Source organism: Neolamprologus brichardi, chromosome 13 (assembly GCF_056152115.1).
Source record: "Neolamprologus brichardi isolate AB-2024 chromosome 13, ASM5615211v1, whole genome shotgun sequence".
Classification (NCBI taxonomy): Eukaryota; Metazoa; Chordata; class Actinopteri; order Cichliformes; family Cichlidae; genus Neolamprologus; species Neolamprologus brichardi.
Genome location: NC_142116.1, coordinates 11,484,466 through 11,501,318, shown reverse-complemented (window position 1 = coordinate 11,501,318; position 16,853 = coordinate 11,484,466). Strand labels below are relative to the sequence as shown.

General features: G+C 40.8%; 2 protein-coding genes across 6 annotated transcripts in view; one reads left to right on the top strand and one right to left on the bottom strand.

The window, feature by feature from the left end:
* LOC102798882 (protein FAM13A-like) overlaps positions 1 to 1,423 on the top strand; it is a 19,999-nt gene extending 18,576 nt beyond the window's left edge. For 2 of the 4 annotated variants that reach the window (XM_006783689.3, XM_035904701.2), the window contains one exon: positions 451 to 1,422. In XM_006783689.3, coding sequence (XP_006783752.2) covers positions 451 to 577 — 127 coding nt within the window. In that variant the 3' untranslated portion in view covers positions 578 to 1,422. Of the gene's footprint in view, positions 1 to 450 lie in introns of all 4 variants that reach the window. The other 2 variants (XM_006783688.3, XM_006783690.3) reach the window with 2 other exon arrangements.
* phyhiplb (phytanoyl-CoA 2-hydroxylase interacting protein-like b) lies at positions 43 to 16,853 on the bottom strand. 2 transcript variants are annotated; one of them, XM_035904702.2, is made up of 5 exons: positions 16,766 to 16,853; positions 8,212 to 8,408; positions 6,382 to 6,556; positions 4,310 to 4,427; positions 43 to 2,879 (listed from the first exon to the last, which is right to left on the bottom strand). In XM_035904702.2, exons 1-5 carry the CDS (start codon positions 16,827 to 16,829, stop codon positions 2,336 to 2,338), a joined length of 1,098 nt encoding a protein of 365 aa, XP_035760595.2. In that variant the 5' UTR covers positions 16,830 to 16,853; the 3' UTR covers positions 43 to 2,335. The 2 variants fall into 2 exon arrangements, with proteins under 2 accessions (XP_035760595.2, XP_006783750.2); XM_006783687.3 differs by lacking the exon at positions 16,766 to 16,853 and adding an exon at positions 15,974 to 16,702.

The following is a 16,853-nucleotide window of genomic DNA, read 5'->3' as shown; positions in this document are numbered from 1 at the left end:
GTAACACACCATGAAGCACATACGTACGTAACACATCAAGAGTACTTGGCTTTTGAATTTTATTTTGTCTTTTACTAAACTTGGAACATTTGGTTTTCAACAATGCCTTGTGAAAAAAAAGAAAAACATCCACAAAAGAAATTCCATTGTTATGGTACGACAGTGTAATGCACACTCATGTAACATTAATCCAGCACACAGAGCTCAGGAAAGACAGATGTTTGCTCTGAATTGTACACCGTACTGTACATGTTAGTCCTCCAAAGTTAATGCAGTAAGTCTTTTTTTTTTTTTTTTTTTTTAATTACAATACACACTGTACAAAGCTATCTGAGTAAGGCAACATAGGGACCATCAACCAGTTATGGAAGCTGCTGCAAGTTGTTTGGAAACTACAAACTAAAGTTTGCTTTTCATTTGCATCTTCCATCCTCCGTATATCATTAACAGGGCATGTCAGAAGGAGGACCGTGGACCAATGGCGGAGGAGTACTGCCAGTATAAGAACCTTAAAGCGAAGCTCCGTCTACTGGAGGCCCTGCTTAGTAAACAACAGGACTCAACCAAGACAAGTTGAGTTACTCACAGTGGGACCTTTTTCTCTAACTTAACAGGACTCGATCGTTTCTGAAATAAATCAGGTCGTGAAGCCGGTGGTTCTGGTCTTGTTTCATGCCATGCTCATTATGTAGATGCACTTTACATGAAGGAAAAAGTGATGGAAATTGGTGACAATCAGAAATGCGGGGTCACTGCAGTCCCAAGAAGACATCCCTTATTATTCATGACCCATCTTATTATAAACCTGATGTAGCAAGCTTATGTTATGTAGCACGAATCTATGTCAAGAATGAAGCGCTGTAATAACTTGATGTTAGTTACACTGGAGTCATTTTAAGATTATGTATTATATGGCACTTTTTGTTATTCACTTTTTCCCCCCTTGCCAAAACACTATTTGACACCTGTGTCCAGGGTTAATGTGGAAAATGCATTTAAAAGTGCTGTGTTGGCAGAAACGTGTAAGCTTAAATGCAGTCAATGAGACAATCCTGCAGTGTTTGTGCATGTCCGTTTTTTAGTCCTACATTGTGCTATGATATGTATTAAGAATTACATAGTTGAGCTATATTGTAACTTTTGAATTTGCGTGTTCACCTTGGAAAAATGTGAATCTTGGTGAACATCATAGTGCAAGTTATACAGTACCTGCTGTCGAATTTGTGTTTACCCCCATTTTTGCCTATATGAAGTTTATCCCCCCTAAATGCCGTTGTTGACAATGATCAGAGCTTTTAACATTGTGCACTTCTGGTTTATATAGTTTTCTATATATCTATATATAATATATGAATGTATCAATAAAAATAAATATTTTTTCACATTTATTCTAATAAACACAGTTTAAGGTTCTATTTTCTTTCTTTGCACTAACTACAACGAAATAAGAATGACTGTTGCAGAAAAGGTTGCTATGACAGAGGTACTGACAGCTTTCAAACTCATGCTGCACAGAACTGCATCATGCTTTTTTTTTTTTTTTTAACAAATAGTTCACTCTTGGTCATCAAAGACTCGGTGAATACACATTTCAGAGGCTGTTGCATTAGTACGGTTAAGATTCCACAGCGGTTTTATGTCTGGTTTTTAATACCTTTGGTATAAATCAAGATGACTATCGATGCTGCAGCCCTAGAAAATTGTAGTACCAGTCCATGCCACTAGGAGGAGGTAAAAACAATTTGTCAACTGTTCAATGACAATCAAACATCGTAAAAAATGACAATAAAATAAGACAATGTAATCAGAAAAAAGAAATTGTCCACACACACAGTGGGCAGTTAACAGTATATCTATAAGAGCAAGGCATAGGCCAATAAAGTATGGGACAACTGATTTGAGAAACAACAGGAAATTGAAATGAAGCAGCCCATGTTTGTTAGTACAGTTAAAGGGTTTTGTAAGTGAGACTTGCCGGATGGGTAGATGGATCTGTGTCGTTGGTGTCCCAGGTTTACATATTTCAGTCTGCTGACTCCTAAGATATCTTTATATGTTTCTGTTTTCAACATTAGGATAACCCACCCTCAGATGAGTAGACAATGGTGCAGGTGTCAGAGTGTTATACCTTCGTCTTTTTCTCCACTCTTCTTTGGGAATGATGGTCTTTTGAGAGTACAGAGCAGTGTCAGAGATATGTTGGTGTTAGCCTACTAAATCTGCTTCATGCATGTGTTGGTCTGCTTCATCAGTACATGTGGACTTCCTTTGTGTGAGTAGAGGTCAGTTACTCCCCCCCCCTCCTACGCTCTTTTTCCTTTTAAACATTCTGCCCCTAGCGTCCCACGCTGATGTTGCAGGTCTTGCAGCTGGGATCCTTCTTGGCATTTACTGTGGAGAGACTCATCAGCTGGTGCCCACTGATCTCTGCCACTGTGCCCAAGGATAGGTCTACAGGCTCTGTGTAGATCACCTCCAAGATGACATCTTGGGCGTGGTGAAACACCAAACCACCATCACCCTCTTCAACCTGCTTGCAGGTAAGGAAACGGTTGTTGCTGATGTCGAGCAAAGGAAGCCTCTGCTTACAAAACTCATCACCCCTTGAGCCTTTCGGTGCTAGGACCAGAATCACATAGTGGTAGGCTGTATACATACAGTAGAAGTCTCCAAAGTACAGGTTGGTGTCAGGGTTGAAGAGCGCATCAGCCCGCACCTCAAAGCGATGGCGACCATACGGGGAATCCTGCGGGGGCTTGCCAGTGTTGAACTCTGTGTTGCAGCTGAAAAAGATGCCCTCCAGCTTACCACTGATGGGAGAGCCATGGCTGCCACTGTTGTCTTTAATAGAGGGCAGCATCCGGTTTTCTTGCACCTCCCTGAAGTTTGCAAACAAAGGAATGAAATCAGTTTTATTCTGTTTTTCCATTTCTCTGGCAATCAAAGTAGTTTTTGTAAATACTGGAGAGAGTGGCACCAGGTTTTGATTTAGAAATGAAAGAGCAATTTTCTGGAATTTGTAACACATGGGAAATAAACTGAATGCGTAAGATGCAAAACATCTTGTATACTGAGGCTCATAATACAAAAAGTTTTATAGCAATCACATTTAGCTTAGTCCAGTTTGTCTCATTGAAATCCCGGGGGTGAAAATATTCCAATGAGCTGTTTGTTTTTTTTCATTATGACAAACTGCTATAAAACAAAAGCAGCTTTCAGATTAACAACTGAACATTCAAAGCATCTGTGGCAGCTGCATACATCTTCTCCACAGAGGGAATCTGAGCAGCAAAGTCCCGATAATGGAACTGTAATTATTACGGCAAGTCATACAGCTATCACTCCAGAGGTTCTTATTATATCCATATTTCAAGCTTTGTCGTGGGCTTTATGGACTATTCAGCTCCAACCACAAGTGTTAAGAGCCTAATTTGAGCGGTACTGTCAGTACTCTTACTCGCCACATGATGACGCAGTTTAACAGGCGCACGGTACACTGTAGCAGCTACAACTCAGCAAAAGGGAGATGACTATCCAGATGACATCATGCTGTGTAGCACCAACAAAAGACTGCCCACAAGCTGTGGCTTTAGTACAGAGACTGTGCTTTGTTAAGCTGTGAGCATTACCTCTGAGGGACAGGGTGATAGGAGAGAAAACAGTCACTCCGGTAAAAGGAGGAGAAAAGAGGCCAAAAGTGAAAGAAAATTCACTCACATGAAACGAGATAAAAAGCAGTTCACTCTAGCTGCGCAATGCTTCAGTAAACAGTAGTAGACCACTCCAGAGATATCCCTTCTTTTCCTGTCATACTTGTGTTATTTTTGTTTTTCTTTTGACTACATTCCCGAACAACTGCCAGCTATTGTCTGTCAGCTACATGGAGCTTTCAAACAAATCACAGTGTAGAAAAAAAGACCTGGCTTTTCGTTTGATGTGCATGTGTAGCATTGTTTACTGGGGGAAAAAATGGCTGGCTGCTCAAGTACTTATTTCTGCAGATTCATGAAAGCAATGCAGCTGAATCTGGTTTTGCTTTAGCAGCTGAAGAGCAACACATTTTTCTGATATCATGTTACCCACATGCTTGTAAGCTGTATTGTATAAAACATGACCAGAAAGGAGTGAGCCGGAGAAGTTTGCTAGAAATGTGTGTGGCAGTGAGCTATGCAAGTTGGCAGATGTGTTAACCCAACAATATAACAGCCAACTCTTTAGATACAGAATGACATGGAAGCTCAGTTAGGTCCAGGCTTTAACTTCTTTCTTTGTAATGTAATAAAGAAGAAAATCATAAAGTTATGCCCACCTGGCATGATCAAAGTACTCTTTATTCTGGTTTCTGTAGAAGACAGAGAAAGGCAGCATCCGCCCAGCAATGACCTCCGCCTTCTCCAGCAGCTGGTTTAGATGCACTGTGGAGTAATCTGGAGAAAGAAACATTTTTGTAAAAATGATTTCTACAAAAGCAGATTAGAAATCTGTATACATGCTATCAGCATTTTGTCATTTATGCCATTAGTATTAGTAAATGTAAACATTAAAAAAACAAAACAAGACCTACTAGAAGCACCGGCTAGGATGAAATATGAACCGTGCATTAAGGATCCTGGCATTTTTCCATCTTTAACTTTTCCATTTAGATATGACTCAGCGTTAAGCCCAAAAACATTTTCGATAAATGGATGTACTCAACGGGGAGTGGACTTTCTCCGAAGCATATAAAAAAATCATGAATGCATTTTCCCCATGGCTATTTTCCCACAGGCACCAAACACATCACCACAGGTAACCGGTTAAAGTTCTCAGTACTTTGAATGAAAATGAAAGAAGACATCCGCTTTATCCTGACACTGTAAATGTTTAATGTCAAAAAGGCTGACTTTTATATAGATTGATGGAGCACAAAGCCGCAGCTTTCTACGTGCAGAGGAAAAATGCATTTGACATCGAACTTGTCAAAACATATGTTCGACTGGTTTTGGTGACAGGACGGGCATCTCGTGTCAGGCTGTTAGGATCAACAGCTTCATTTAACTGTGACACAGCTCACACTCTTCACTTGCCTGTCATTCTTCTTCAGATTTAAACTGCCTCTCCTCATCTATTTTATTTGATTGTATAGCTGTTCTACAGGCACTGATAGTCCACCTGTTTGGTCCACACTGAAGTATTTCAGCTGTTAGATAGATTGTCCTAAAATAATGTCTTGATATTACAGTTGCCAGAAGATAAAGCTTACTAATTTTAGTAATTCTATTAATTTTTTTTAAGATTAGATTTTTGATTGACTTTACAGAATGTTATGTTTTATATTTTACTATCATAAGGTCATAATATCTCTTTGTCCAATACTTTGATTACATATACTAAACTGGTTATGGACAAATGAAGTGTGTGATCATGTATAGTTTGAATGTTTTATTTGGGAATAGAATGGTGTGTATGTGTGAGTTTGGTGATGGAGCTTTTATTATGAATGAATTATGTTTTTTTTTTTATGAATTATTATGTCTATTTTTATGTTTTATGGACAACAGATGGAAATTAGCCCTTGGCTTTAATCTGGTATGTTTACATTCATGTATTTTTTTTTTTTTACATGTATGTTCATTAACATGCACTGTCCTAAATAAAATAAAAATAAATAAAAATAAACTAAAACTACACTAAGAATGAAAACTAGAAGTGAAAACACATTTTAGTTAAATAATAAATAAAAACTAGAAAAAACTAAAAACTTTTGAAGAAAATGTAAACTAACAATTTTGTGAACTTTGACAACTAATTAAAGTAAAATAAAAATGCAGAGGAAATTAGGTCTAGTGCCCTACTTTTTTAGTAAGTATTATTTTAGTATGGATTAAAAACAAAAAGTCACAAGGAGATAAAAATAAAGACTAATTAGAAAATTTAAAAAAAAACTATAATAAACAACTCTGCTCTGCTATCATGGGTGTTGACGCTCAAGTTTATTGGCACTTCAAAGTGTAGACAAAGCGAGATGCAACAATCACCCTAAACTGGAACTGGACATCATAATTAACCCCAGTGATGTCCTTCCTCATCCACCCATGCCATACCTCCCTTCCCCCCTCCTGGTCCCCAGGCAATGACGTTGAACTCCGAGACCTCTGCATTAGGAGATAAACAGCACAGCTCCTCTCAGCCTTTCTTTGTTATAATCCGTGCCTTCCACTCAGTATATTAGCTTCCCTCTTACCTTCTCCCTCATTAATGCTCTAGCCTTTACTCCATTGTATTCTTCTCTCTTCCATTATCGTTCTCTATAATTAACTCGGGCTCACCCAAAATTAAAGCCAAGACTGATGTCACATATCCTAGAAGTGCATGCATTCATCAAAGCACCATATTCCTCACCAGCAGTGCAGAATTCAATAATTTCGCTCCACTCAGACACAGAGTAGTCCCCATCAGCCTGTTTTGATGCAGTCTGGACAGCCACTGTGTACTCTGTGCGTGGGCTCAGGAACCAGTGGCCCCGGACCGTCATGGGCAGGGGTACTGCCTTGGCCACCAGTTTGGTAGGAACATCCTGGAGGGATGGAAGGAGTAAAAGAGGACAGAGTGGAATGGAAAAAGTGAGTGAGTGTTGGCAGGAAGGAATTAGTCAGAAAGAAACTCCTTATAAAGACACTTGTAGCCACTTGCTTGTAACCACACACATAGTTATATTACCCTATGTTACTGGCTGCAGGTAGCAGCCACGGCTTCTCATTTGTGTAAATGTAAACTATACAGTTCATCCCCAACAACAACCCCCCACAACCCAAAAATCAGTGGGCCATAGCAGCTCATTGATTGGACCAAGAGCCCCTGCCTAGCAACAGAGGCAGCCCATCAACCCACCGACACTGCTCCTGCGCCAAAATCAAAACATTAGTATGGGGTCGCCTGCAACTCCGGAGCAGAAAGGAGAAACACTCAGTGACACAGCACCAGCAGTGTGAGGAGGCTGATGACACAAGTCGGTAAGATTACCAAACCAGACTCTTGACTGCGTCGCGAACGAGCTGGCAGAGAAGGCTGTGAGAGCGGTACTAGCCTTTCAGAGCTCAAAGTGACAGCTGACCGTGGATTCTTTGAACAAAACCACCTTGAAATGAGTTCATCTTGCAAGCACGAAAAGGTAAGGTCGTCTTGAGGTAAAACAGCGTCAACACTAATCATTTCTGTTTACAGAGATCAATAATTAGCATTACACTAGATGTTTAGAGCACGGCAACATCTATCTAAAGCACTACTGAGTTATGATAATTAAGGTGAAAAGCTCATTCAACACCACTTCTGTCAGAAGTAGAAGAAATGTAGAATGAATTGAAGTTTCATCAAAAACATCAAATTGAGCAGAGTTTTTTTTTCTAAGCCACAGGTTTCTCAGAAAATTTGAATTTAATATCCATCCATCCATCCATTCGCTTCCGCTTATCCTTTTCAGGGTCGCGGGGGGCGCTGGAGCCTATCCCAGCTGTCATAGGGCGAAAGGCGGGGTACACCCTGGACAGGTCGCCAGTCTGTCGCAGGGCCAACACACAGGGACAGACAACCATTCGCACTCACTTTCATTCACACATTCACACCTAGTGACAATTTGGATTATCCAATTAACCTATCCCCATTATTATAGTATTGAATTTAATACTATAATTTAATTAACTGTTCATAAAATATGAATAGATTTATGTTTATGGCAGATTATAGAGTATAATTATTAAACAAGAATAATAATGGAAATGTACAGCAGTGGTTTAATATCTTTTAATAACTGTTGTGCAAAGTATTGCCTGTATTCATGCAGAACTATACAGCTGTTGCTTTCCTTTGTGCTGGCAAAAAATATGAATATACTGATTTTGTGTAACATGTGTAACAGCTGTCTTATATTGCTCATAGTTGCTGTTGCACACCTCTGGCCCGGAGACCTGCTTTTAAAAAAGGATTCAACCGAAAGGAAATGATTAGCTGGTTAAATAATAAAATGTAAAATTGCTTTTTTTAAAAATCATTTGGTTAAAGATACTCTTTGCTCTCTTCTCTTTCCCCCTCATCCCTCAGCCGGTCGTAGCAGATGGCTGTGCTGTGCCCCCCTGAGCCTGGAGTTGCTGAAATTCAATATTTGCTGCCTTTGCTATAACAACAGCACTGAAATCTTCAAATGGTATTTATGCGCCTCCCTTACTTGAGCATTACCTTGTGTTTGAACTTGTTTGAGTTTTTGTTCTCCTTCTTGTTCAGGTCAATGAAATAGTGTGTGATGCGCTCCTTGCTGCGTGCCTCCATGTCCCAGCAGATCTTGAAAGAGTCACAGGTGATGTTGCTAATCTTGATGTTCTGAGGAACAGGGAGCTCCTCCATCTCAGAGATGCTGCCGTCCTGGGATTTACTTCCTGCACAGTCCAGGAGAGGAAAAAGAAGACACCATAATGAAACGACATGGTTCAAATTTAGTCTAGAAATCCTCTGAATAAACACCAGGTTCTGGTTTACATTTAATACAATAATAGTTGTGTCTCCTAGCACTTAAATTATTTGATGATCTATGTCTGAAGAAACATTGACCAGTGACAAATCATCATTATAACCGCATCAAGTCACCGCTATACCTAAACATATAGCAGGAATTATTCCACTGGCAGCACACTGGGTAATATAGCCACCATGTCACAGTCACACACAAAAACCTGCTGCGTTACCGACTGCCATATACAGTGTGTTTCCATGGCAACACATCAGTCCCTCTACACATGTACACCTATCAGCTCTCCAGAACATATGCGCCATTAAATATTTTAAATGCTTGAATCCCCTCTCGTCTTGGCAGAGATTGGTCTGTTTATAATCAGTTTTAAGGATAAAACACAGCTGTCACAGTGTAGGCCCTGCACATAAGCCTGGAACCATAACATTTAAAATGCCAGTGAATGTCACAGAGGAGCTTTTTTCTTTCCTCCTTCTTCTTTAACGGAGGCCCATTATGTTAATTTCCAAATCTATGTTTGTCATCTTGTGCACTATTAGACTCACTTTACATGACTAAAAGCGATCCTTAAATATCTTATTTATCCATCTTTGTTTTTCTGACTGGCTGCCCCTTTGGAAACAAAAGATTCCAGCAGGTGGGCGGGGCTTCTGTGCTCTAGGAAATAAGGAAAATGCAATTCTGGTTTAAGCTACATGATACATTTTCATACCCAGTACCTAGTGTATTTGGCTAAGACAAAAAGCTTCCATTGCTCTCATTCAAAGAAATGAATAAATCTCAATTTTATCCGAGCTGCATAGATGTCACGCACTATAGGCCACTGTAACATGTAGCAAAGGCTTTCAACCCAAAGTGCACAGAGAGGCTAATGAAATGTCAAAACCGGGTTGAATAAGAGCTTTGTAAGATTAGGATGAATATAGACTTTGCGTCACACTATGGGACGCCCACTTGGCACGGCAACAATGTGTTTTCTGTGTATGCTCTGGGGTCTAAACAAGAGTGAGTAAAATTCAAGAATGCGGTGTTTGGGAGTGATTCGAAACATGGTTGGATTCAATAGAGTGTCAACAATGGCAGAACCAGTGGAGCATAAAAAACTATCTCTGTTCATCAAATGAGAGGGAGCGAGATAAAAGACTAATCCTATAATTGGGAGTGTGGACACTCCTGCCTCACCTCCATACAACACAGTAGAGCATTGCTAGACTGATTCATTTTAAGAACCTTTTTTACCTTCTAAAATCATGACTTCTGACCAATTTAGAAAAAAAAAATCCATTACAGGAACATTTATGTCCTTCATCACCACATCAAATCACACCAGACCAGACCCCCTACTTACTTTTGTCCTAATCACTAGTTTCTAATCACAACTAGCTGATTACCATCATCTTCGATTTAAAAAGACCTCCTGTTACACACTTGGGCAAAACTGTTGCTCATTTTAATTAAAACATAACACATGTTGTGGACTTTAGTGCAAGGATCTTTGCATGACTAAGTTATTGCATTTGGACATAACATCTATTATCTCTACCAACATGTCATGACCCAGACTTTTTTGGGACCTATGGGAAAATGATCCTGCATATGTAAATATGTAAAGATACCAGCAGTTAAAGCATCACCCGATCCAGCATGACTGACTGCACGATCATGCTTGGCCCTACTGCGCTTCTTTGATTTGTGAAACCACCTCATCCTATTGCTTTTAAAGTCCATCTCATTATACTTAAACACACTGAGCTGATAGGTTTGGCTCAGACCAGACAGAGAGAGTGAACGGAAGACGTGACGACGCGGACCTTTGACAGAAAACGCTCCACCGAGTCAGCACAGAGCAGACAGTGATGTAAGCACATAAAGCTTACATAAAGTCCCACCTGAGACTTTGTTTGCTGACCTTTAACAGATTCAAGAAAACTACCAGGCCTGTTGTCATTCTCTGACATTCATGTCAGCAAAAGATGAAATATACCCCAAAGGAAGTGAAACAATGGCAAGGATTTCTTATAGATTTTCAAATGTAAAATGAAGCCTGCTTATAAAAAAAAAAATTACTGTGCAGATAAACAATTCTCTAATTCTGGCCACCTTCAGTATACAACTGTAAACATTAATCGACATCAAACATCAAAGATGAAAAACCTGCACGCTCACTCGCTGTGTTGTAGGTTGCTTGTCATCTGCTCCCTAAATTGTTAATGTCAACATTGATGTTTTCACTAAAAACTAGACCCCATGCAGGTCTTTGCCCTCCCATCTCTCTGCAACTCCACAATACTGATTTACCTCGTTTACTCTAATGCTCTCCTAATTAACCTGCAGATGAAGAGAATTACACTGAGGCAGTGAAGCTTTCCAAATGCAGTCAGAAATCACCTACAGAACACTATTAAGGCAACTCAGTCACAGTAAAGGCTGTGCTATTAGGGAAAACGAGCTCTGAAAGCTGAAGGGAAAAGGAAATGGTACTAACCTGTGAAGAGGTATAGACATATATACGGACAATTGACAGGTTAAAAGGAGAAAAAGGTGAAGTTTGGCTTTGAATTGGTTAGGTTGAAGAGTGACGTGTGCAAAATATACAAAAACAAAAACCCCCAAAAGAGGCTAAAATGAATAAATGATATCTAACTGATACCAGCTAATCTAGCTAATCTTGTGTTCACCAGCTTTGTTAGAGCCAGTGTTAAGCTCAGGTCTGAATCCTCTGGGGCTGCAAGAGCACAAGACGAATGATGAACGCCAAACGGGATGAAGATGGCTTTGCTCAGGAAGACCAAAACCTCCTTCCTTTTTGAATTAACGTGCTATGTTTGATGCCAGTGTTCATTTTGCTGAATCATAATTTTTAAACACAATATACTGTAATAAGCCGCTGTTGTTTTCTGTCGATTTACTCCATTTCCTTATGCTGTTTATTAGGAGGGGGTGAAATTTTGCTTGATCTTTGTCAAGCAAGACAAGAGTCTGTTTTGGAGCAAATGCTTGAGAGCTTATGAGCACAGATTACTCATGCTGTGCACATATGCACCGGGAGTTCAAAATAACATGCAAGATCTGTAGATGCACAGCAGAGCACCAAAGAGCAGGCCACGAAAATATCAGCCCTATAGAAAAAACAAAAGCAATCTTAAAAGATGAAAAGCCTCAGACGAGTTTAAGAAATGGACCATATTGGTTATTGCCCTTTTACTGTGCAAACAGTCGAATGCCACAGGGAAAAGCAATAGTGCAGAAGGATCAATATAAATCTTGTTAACATGCATACATGGAGCCATTCTAATGGCTCTTTATGGTGGGATTTGTTCCAGTCACACCTGCCTCCAAATTATAAATTACTTGTTGGCGCTCTCTACCAAAGAGGAAAGTGATTTGATTTCCATTTAGACCATTTAAGCAATGTAAATGAACTCTCTTGGTGGTTGGAGTTTCCATGATGTGAGACTACATTATGCTTCCATTTGAAACTTCTTGAATTCAAAACAAATAAACTTTCAATCAAGTTTAATGATCAAAAAACAAACACATTTCTGAGCCCTGTATGTCAGATTATTGTTTCTGAGTGCACAAGGAGGTACTCAGACAGACAAGCCTCCTACATTTTAAGTTGCAGCGCTCGATGTAAAATTGATCTGCAGACATGAGCAACACAACAGACACTAGGCATAGATGCTTGCAGTACTTTAAAAAAAAAAACCTAAATCACGCCTTTGTTCTTCTCAATGCACAGGCTAGACCGAGACAGATCATGCTGGGAGTGAGAGAAGCTGCCAACGGAAAAACATCTTTCTCTCAGAGTGAGATAAACAATGCCCCGTTCATCAGGTTACGCAGTCTATTTTCCACCTTTTAGACATCAGTAAGCCCCCGAACACCAAACAAAGATGAGTAACGATAATTTAATAATGCAGTCTTTAGTTAAGTAGGTTCAAAATCAACAAAATCAATACAGAGGGTTTTTTTAAAGACTTTTCAGAGACCAGAATGAATCATCAGTGCTCATTTGCACAGAATATGAATCTCCAAATCTCAGACTTGTGTTTTTTTACATTTCATGTTTTGACTTTCTGCAGCGAGGGATTTTTGTATACCAGCAGTGAAAAAAGAAAGCAGTAGAAAAATAAGCATGAATGTTTGCAGTGGCTTTTCAAGGTCAGACGCCACTGTAGAGCGGTCAAGTGCAAGCGAATATGTTATACGGTCAATAAGTGACTGCATAATATGTACCTCCAACTCTTGCCAGCACAGTCATGAGACACAACTGCTCACAGTGAACACAGCCAAACTAAAATGCCAGCTTACTCAGATGACGCTGTATGACATAAGGCAGACCTGCTGTTGTATCATGTTGATACATACTGGATACGCTTTTCCGTGTGCCCACAGAGTATTTTTTAATCACAGGAGTCTATAGCCATTCTAGCAGATGTGAAAGACTGGAGCCACGCACCAAAATTAATTTAAATGGATGGCTGCACTGTTCGAGTGAGTGTGTGTAGGAGAAAAGGCCATAGAGAAATGGCTCTGCGGGAGTGTTTTGACTAGAAATTGTTAGTGGATGTAGCTTTGATTCCGAGAATGTGTCTGTATGAACACAAGGAGCATCGCTACTTTCACTCATTGGCTCCAGCCCTGCTCGACTGTGACACAGCATGTTTGAGCTAATAAAAAAATGAACATAATGAAACTTTATATCTTTGTTCCTATTTTCAATTGATCATTTTAGTATTCTGAAATTTACTGTTAGCAGTAAACACATGACTGGTGATAATGTCAGTAATTTCAAAAAGGGTTTGTCAGCTGTTGGAATAAGAAAAAAAACATTCAGATGATTGAACTAGAAAAAAAAAGAAAAAAGAAATTGCTTGATTTAGGAGGACAACAGCTATCTTTATAAAGACTTTCAGTCCTTCACTGCCAGCTTGATCTCAGAACAATTTCATGATGTTCTCAGGTCCACTGTCAAGGGATTAAAAATGCATCTATGTATTGACTTATCAGTGCACCAGTCCATTCTGGAAATGCGCATGCTAGTATGTTACTGCTGTTTCAGAAAGATTTCAAAGAGCACAGTCACACTGCTTGGTTGCATTAATAGCAGCCATCCATCATGGCAACTTCATCACATCAGCGGGTATGGCACAAAGGCCATGTGAGACATGCAGCGTGGATTTGATTACATTCTGCAAATGCGTATTAACTGTGGATATAAAATCAAAATGGTGCTCCTTGTCAGCCTTACAGGGGTTGGTGACAAATTTATCCAGCACAGCATCGTGGGAGCGATCCACAGACTATGGGGAACACCAGCAGACAAACTCTGCTCACATGAGCTGATGCTGTGACTTGTACTACTCTTCATTCTCAGCAAAACTTGCCCCACACCCACCTACTCATGCCACAGCCCCATCACTAAACTGAACCATTAACACCCCGTCTAAAACTGGACACACAGAAACGACTTGTGTCCGACCATTCCTTTTGTGCACTGAAATTCCCAAACAGTCTTCACTGTGTTGGAGAGTGCCCTTTCCCCACAGACAGTAAGCCTACTGAAGCTATATGCATCCATCTGCTGGGTCAGCATAGGCATAGAAGCCTCTCATCTGATAATTAAATATTAATGATTTGGAAGATAAATTTAGAAAGCCGTGGAACAGTGAAATGAATGCGGACCTTGAGAAAAATGTACGCACTGATTGGATAAGATAACAATCCATTTCCAGGAAAGGTAAAAGTGAGTGATCCAGTCTTTTAGAAAGGGTGTGGCTGGGACAGTGCAAACTATATAATATAATATAATAAAATAAAAGGCTCAGGTGATAAAATTCAGAGACTGGTCAAAATCTACAAACCATTCTTAAGAAAAGAAAGAAAGAAAGTTAACCAAACAAGCTGAAAACTGTATTTTTACATATGTGCTCCACTTTAATGTGGCAACACTAAATATTTATGGGAGTATGAAGATAATCTGCACAAACACCCATACATAAATTGTTTTTTCTAATCTCTTCATGAAGTTCAAGTTTTGTCCACGGTACTCTGGGCGTTTGTTCCTATCAGACACATAAACAGTTTCAACTAACCCATCGACAATACTTGTACAAGAACAACTACTTGTCCTGAAGAATTTGCACAGAAGGTGGACATTGTCACTGTGTTGCTTCATAAACAGAGAGTATGTGGGTGTCTCAAGGACACACACAGATAATATTTACACTGAGTAACCTGCTTGGAAACTAAGAAAGTGGCTGTTTTGGCTCAGCAGTAAACCTGCAACACAGAAAGCACAAAGGCTAGCACAGTGATCATTTGAAACGGGCTGCATCGGCGTATATACCGTTTAGAATCAGCTCTAAGGGGTATACACGCTGGCAGCTAAAAGATTTTACAGTGACCGAGGAGACTTAATAAAGATACATCACTGACACCTTGGATGCCCTAACCAGCCTGTATACACATACAAATCAATCTGGCATAGCTGCGAAGGAAAAAAATGAACCCAATTACACAATGAAAAGGTGTGATCATATTTCATGTGAATTAATTTCCAATCTTAATTAAGAGGCACCTCTGTGATCAGGAGTCTTGCCGCAGATGTGGAATTAGCGCTGTGTAATTGCACTGATGGGTGTGTAGGGCTGCACCGCCTGAGAACACATGTGGGTGCAGCCATGTTTCTGTCTCTCATTCTCTCCTGATGATGACTTGCCTTTTTTCTTTCCCCACCATTAAATTCGCGTCGGGGTTAAGCCTCTTCGCGCAGCTATACTTGTCAATTTTCGCATTACGAGCCTGGTTTATGAAGCCTCGTTTTCTATGATGGGAATAGTTTCAGCTCTTCGTTTAATGATAAATAGTCGGAAAACTTTTGATTCGAAGAAGTGAGCCACAGACAACACACAGCACGGGCGCAGCTGGAAGACTTGATGAATTATAAACGTGAGCGCAGGGGAGACTTTTATGGGAACCGGGGGTGGGATAGAAACTAAAGAGCGTCTCGTTTGTAATTATAAAATTTGCAGGATGACATGCAGTAAGTGAGCATACATGGGAAAAGGCAGCTCCTTTGGAAGATGGAAGAGAATTAGCGATTAAAGGCGGGGTGGCAGCCGGCCTCTGTCCATGTCTGTGGTGCTGAAATCAAGACACTCATCATTTAGACTAAGATTCCTGCTTCCAAGTTAAGCAGTACACATTCGTTTTGAGTCAAGACCTTATTGCCACTGTAAAGACGCTCAGCTATTCCGAGCACGCACAAGCGCACCATCCATTCATCCATCCGAGGAACCAGCTGCCCCTATTACTTCCACACAATAAGGGTACAGCACGCAGAGACAAACACTGACAAACTGACTGCATGCCTGCAGCGACTCCGAAACTAACAAAGCGGCCTAATGCACCGGCGTTATGCGGAGATATGTCAGCACCCCAGTGAGAAGCAGACAATCCTCCCCTTACCATCTCGTTCGCATAACTGTATGGCGTCCAAGCTTAGGTCCTTGATCATCCCCTCGCAGGGACTTAATGGACTGCTGATGTTGTGCGCCAAACCTGGTACCTCCATCTCTGCAGAAGAGCCTGGATGATGTTAGTAGTTTAAATTTCGTCCACGGGTTTTGCACAGCAGAAGGCGTCCGTCCGCGGTCGTTAAGGGGTGGGAAAAGAAAGAGAAAGAGAGACTGGTGTCCAGTCAGTCGCTCGCAGCTCTCCTCTGTCTCTCTGGGGTGGTGCGGCTATTGGCGCGTCAGCGGAATCGTCACGGGCGCGAGCAGCACACGCCGCCAGTTGCAAAATGAGGCATGGCAGCTTTTGCGGGGATCCGTGAACGTATATCACTGTATGTATTTATCTGGTTTCAAACGCTGCCAAAAGCAGAAGAAGCTTCTGAGCCTTCTGAGCCACAAGTGTGCGCGCGCGCCCGTCCTGTATGTTACGCCGCCGCGGGACAGTTGAGCATGAATAGTTCAGCAGATTAGCGCAGAGATGTTCTGGAAATACAATGGCTTCTTATGTAACCAGATTAGCTCGGCGTTCCTTCTCCGCGTTAGGTCCCTCATCTAAACGGTCCACGCGCTCCCGTTCTTCCCCATTTCACGTTTAACGTCATCCCCAACGAGGCTCTCACATGTCCTTATTTGGTGAGGTGTAGTCCCCTTTTTGTGCAGGAGCGCAGGTGCAAGTGGTCCAGGCGGTAATGAGCAGTGGGACGACTCTGACATGCTGCAGGACATAACGAATGACCAGGCTTACCTCTGCTTTTCCATTTAGGTGACGAATCCTCTCGCTCTTTAGACATGTTGGCGCATAATAACATGCAAAGCACTGTGAGTTCATAGCC